At 42.1% G+C, this 4804-nt stretch overlaps 1 protein-coding gene across 1 annotated transcript; it reads left to right on the top strand.

Annotated features, from left to right (window-relative positions):
* The first annotated feature begins 825 nt into the window (after positions 1–825).
* LOC121977879 (auxin transporter-like protein 4) lies at positions 826–2926 on the top strand. The gene is made up of 6 exons (XM_042530280.1): positions 826–1034; positions 1142–1327; positions 1418–1530; positions 1608–1889; positions 1957–2422; positions 2535–2926. The coding sequence occupies exons 1-6, from the start codon at positions 837–839 to the stop codon at positions 2760–2762; spliced, it is 1473 nt and encodes a 490-aa protein (XP_042386214.1). The 5' UTR covers positions 826–836; the 3' UTR covers positions 2763–2926.
* The last annotated feature ends 1878 nt before the right edge of the window (positions 2927–4804 follow it).

The raw sequence follows: 4804 nt of genomic DNA, 5'->3' as shown, positions 1-4804 counted from the left end.
GCTGGGAGAATGATGTTTGATCCAAAGCGAAACTTGTGAGGAAAGCAACCGGCGTGAGCTTGTATTCGATGGAAGATGGTGAAGAAAGTGGAGAGTGTTGGAAATACGAAGAATTTTATTGTCTGTTTAAATTATCACACATGATGTTATAAATATATATAAGGAGAGAATCTATCAAGTTAGAATTATATTGAATTAAGATTAACTCGTCTGTAAATATAATCTATATATGTCAAATATCAGATCGATCAAATTAAAATTTACCCAATAAATAAATTAATATTTTATCATCTGAATCTTTTTTAACTATGTGCTGAATATAACGGAAATATTAATATAAAATTAATGACGATTCTGTAATATCTTGATAATAAGAATGATATTAAATTAATTAATGACGATTTTATAATTTCTCGACATTAATGACGATTTTAAATTTATTAATAATGATTCTATAATATATATTAATTAATATATTAAATCTATTAATGATGACATTAAATTCAATATTAAATAATCATAATTTATTCATTTATTACAGGTAACATAAAAACCCTATGAAAAAAAGACTGTATTTTAATCAAAAGATAATAGCTAAAAATAAGTAAAAGAAATAGATAGCAAAAGATAAGTAAAAGAAAAAATTAGAGGAAGAGCTATTCTTCCAATAAAAAAAAAAATCTTTCAATCGTGTATTCATAATAACATAATAACATGAGATTATCTGTTCAGCCCATCTTATCTTAGCAGATAAATTAGGATTAAGTTTATATAATTTCAATATTTTCTATAACATATTGTCCAACGGGAAGAACGAGGGAGGGAGGGAGGGGAGGATGCTTTCGGAGAAACAAGCGGAGGAAGCAGCGGCGATAGTCACCGGAGGCATTACGCCGTTAGGCGATGAGACAGAGAGGGAGAACGGCAGTGGATACGGGAAGGAGCAGGAGGACGCATCGGCCTTCAGCGCGAGGAGCTTCCTCTGGCACGGCGGCTCCGCCTTGGACGCCTGGTTCAGCTGCGCCTCCAATCAAGTACTCCTCCGTCAAGATTGGATTTTTCCCGGGAAATGATTCGTACAGTCGATTTCGGCGATCAAAATCGTGTTAACTTTTTTCCGGGCGGCGATTGTTCTCCGCAGGTGGCGCAGGTGCTGCTGACGCTGCCGTACTCGTTCTCGCAGCTGGGCATGGCGTCGGGAGTGGTCCTTCAGATCTTCTACGGCTTCCTCGGCAGCTGGACGGCGTACCTCGTCAGCGTCCTCTACGTCGAGTACCGCTCGAGAAAGGAGAAGGAAAACGTCAGCTTCAAGAACCACGTTATCCAGGCGAGTCTACCTCCCTTTCCTCCGTTCAAAGATCCGACCTTTTTCTTCCTTTTATTCCATGAAAAATCGCGCTCTTTTGATTTCTTGCAGTGGTTTGAGGTGCTCGACGGACTTCTGGGGCCGTACTGGAAGGCCGCCGGCCTCGCCTTCAACTGCACCTTCCTCCTCTTCGGCTCCGTGATTCAGCTCATCGCCTGCGCAAGGTACCGATTTCGTGCTCCGTCTTTCTTCGATTCGTCTTCGAGCTCCGATTTTGATGGCTGAATTTGGATTCTTGCAGCAACATCTACTACATCAACGATCGTTTGGACAAGAGGACATGGACGTATATATTCGGGGCGTGCTGCGCCACCACCGTCTTCATCCCCTCCTTCCACAATTACCGGATTTGGTCCTTCCTCGGCCTCGGCATGACCACCTACACCGCCTGGTACCTAACCATCGCCGCCGTCGTCCACGGCCAGGCAGAGGGCGTCGTGCACTCGGGTCCCACCAAGCTCGTGCTCTACTTCACCGGCGCCACCAACATCCTCTACACCTTCGGCGGCCACGCCGTCACCGTGTGAGTCTCGCTCCAAGATTCGATTTTTATTTTTTCACCTCGAAGCGGCTGACATCGATCGGCGCAGGGAGATAATGCACGCGATGTGGAAGCCCCAGAAGTTCAAGTACATCTACCTGCTGGCGACGCTGTATGTGTTCACGCTGACGCTTCCGTCGGCGGCGGCGGTGTACTGGGCGTTCGGCGACCAGCTGCTGACGCACACCAACGCGTTCTCCCTGCTGCCGCAATCGGGGTGGCGGGACGCGGCGGTGATCCTGATGTTGATCCACCAGTTCATCACCTTCGGCTTCGCCTGCACGCCGCTCTACTTCGTGTGGGAGAAGGTCATCGGGGTCCACGCCACCACCAGCATCTGCCTCCGCGCTCTCGCCCGCCTCCCCATCGTCGTCCCCATCTGGTTCCTCGCCATCATCTTCCCCTTCTTCGGCCCCATCAACTCGGCCGTCGGCGCACTCCTCGTCAGCTTCACCGTCTACATCATCCCCGCCGCAGCCCACATGCTCACCTACCGTACATCGTCCGCGAGACAGGTACACGAGCCATTCCAAATCTCCATTCCTCCATGGACGGTTCCGCCATCTAATCACAAACCAATTCACGGGATTTGCTAACGTAATTGCGTGCCGACGATCTGTTCGACAGAATTCCGCAGAGAAGCCGCCCTTCTTCCTGCCGAGCTGGACGGCGATGTTCATGGTGAACTCGTTCGTAGTGGTGTGGGTGCTGGTGGTGGGGTTCGGGCTGGGCGGATGGGCGAGCATGACCAACTTCATCAGGCAGGTGGATACCTTCGGGCTCTTCGCTAAGTGCTACCAATGCCCAAAGCCGCAACCACCGCAGGCCGCCGTGCCGCCGCCGCACCACCGCTGACGACACTGCGCCGTCGAATCACACGGTTCAATTCCCTGTAACATTCTCAAAGCAAAAGAGAGAATGCTCAGTGTGAGAGAGTTGTTTTGCAGTTGATCTTTCAACTTGAGTCGTTGTCAAAATAATTATAGTCCTCGGTCTTCGAATGAGACGATAGGGTTATACCAAAATACAATACTCCTTAGAAGCCATTGAATTATCCTCTCTAACCCTCTCTTTGGATCAAGTGAGGGAAGGTTCATTAACGGAAGGGGAAGGGAAGGGAAGGGAAGGAAGGGGAAGTGAGGGGAAGTAAAATATTTAACTTCTCCTTGTTTGGGAGGGATGGAAGGTTCATTAACGTAACATGTGTTACTTTGTTTGGGAGGAAAGGAAGGAGAATGAAGGTTAAATAGATAAAGTTACAAAAATATCCTTATTTTTTTAAATTAGAAATTTTTTATAATACTAATATTTATTTTATAAATATAAATTAGATATTTTTAATAATAAAATTAATTTTTTATATTATCATTTAAATTAACTATTTTTTTAATAAAAAATTATTTTTTTTATGCTATTTGTAACAAAATAATAAATTATCGATAATTAAGTAATTAAATGAGAAATAATGAAAATAATAATTTTAGAAATCTTAAATAAAAAAATTTGAAAGATAACGCTGATAACGAAATTTCTATTCTTTAAAAACTTATTAAATTTTAATAGAAAAATTAAAAAATAGTAGATATCCTCTTAAATTTTGACGATAAAAATAGTTTTCCCCTTTAATTCAGTTAGAAGACGTGTCGGATCGTCTCCTCTAATAATCTGGTAGCAAGCGAGTTGTGAAGAAGGCGAGGAAATTGAACTCGGCGACATAATAAAATTAGAAATTGAAATATTTTATTAAACTATTAAGAACAGGGATAAAATTGGAATAAAAAATATTTTATTTTCCCTTCCCCTTCCTTACACCCCAATTCGGGGTGTAAGAAAATCTCTCTTTCCATGGGTAAAGAAGGTTAAAGCTTACCCTTCCTTACCTTTCCTTCCCTTTCCTCACTCCTTCCCAAACAAGGTTCAAAATTTCTCTTCCCCTTATTTCCCCTTCCTTCCCCTTCCCTCACCTCCTCCCAAACAGACCCTAAGAGAGTCCTAGTCACAATGGATATGTTGCCTTTGTGCATATGTTGATCGTGTTGGTTATCGAAGGCCACCTTGAGACCATGCCTACAAGTAGGGATGGAGTCCGAAATTTCATTTTGAATGAGGTGAAAGATGTGTGTTTATGTTGAGGGAGAGGAGTCGTCCGCCCGTCCGGCTCCGTCCATGCCTACAAGTCTTTTAATGACCAAGTATGTGCTTAAATTTGTTTAGCTATATCTACTCGGCTCAAATTGACTTGAGTGACATCAATTTTGCAAGTCAAGAGGCTACCAAACCTAGTAGGATTCCTCGAAAATACAACCTATGTTGGTAGAAGATGTTCATCAATGTCACATGTATAGGTATAGACTTAGAAAGTTTTGGATTGGAATAGTTTGCAATTCAAAATTTTTATCACCAATAATCAAACTGAGTGCGAGGCACTTGTCCATATACCAAGAGAGCTAAACTTTAAAGTTGAAATCATTATTGATTTGACAACATGTTCAATTGCTATCTTTCACCTTGAGGTGCATAGGTCGCCAAATCACTTCTGGCATATTCATTCCATATGAGAAGACAACAATCGGTTAACTAAAATGATAGTGTACTTGACAAATAGAGTTCTACCCCTAATCTAAGATGAGTTGTTAATATTTATAATCGAGAAAATAAGTACATGATGAATGAATGACACCTTCCTAGTCCTTCTTCTAGGCTTGAGACAATGACTTCCATTACAATCAAGTTCATTGTCATCATTACTAAATTTTGTTTTATGCCATGTTTATGATGTTACTGGATCCATGTGTAGGATTATTTTCTTTGTACGAGTTCTTTTTTGTTCTTAGAATTCATGTGGATAAGAGAAAATAATAAATCTAACGTGTGACATTAGAGCCTTGTTGTTTTAT

The sequence above is a fragment of the Zingiber officinale genome, chromosome 4B, assembly GCF_018446385.1.
Source record: "Zingiber officinale cultivar Zhangliang chromosome 4B, Zo_v1.1, whole genome shotgun sequence".
NCBI classification, from domain to species: Eukaryota; Viridiplantae; Streptophyta; class Magnoliopsida; order Zingiberales; family Zingiberaceae; genus Zingiber; species Zingiber officinale.
Note: the sequence above shows the minus strand (reverse complement) of the source record. Positions and strands in the feature narration are given on the sequence as shown.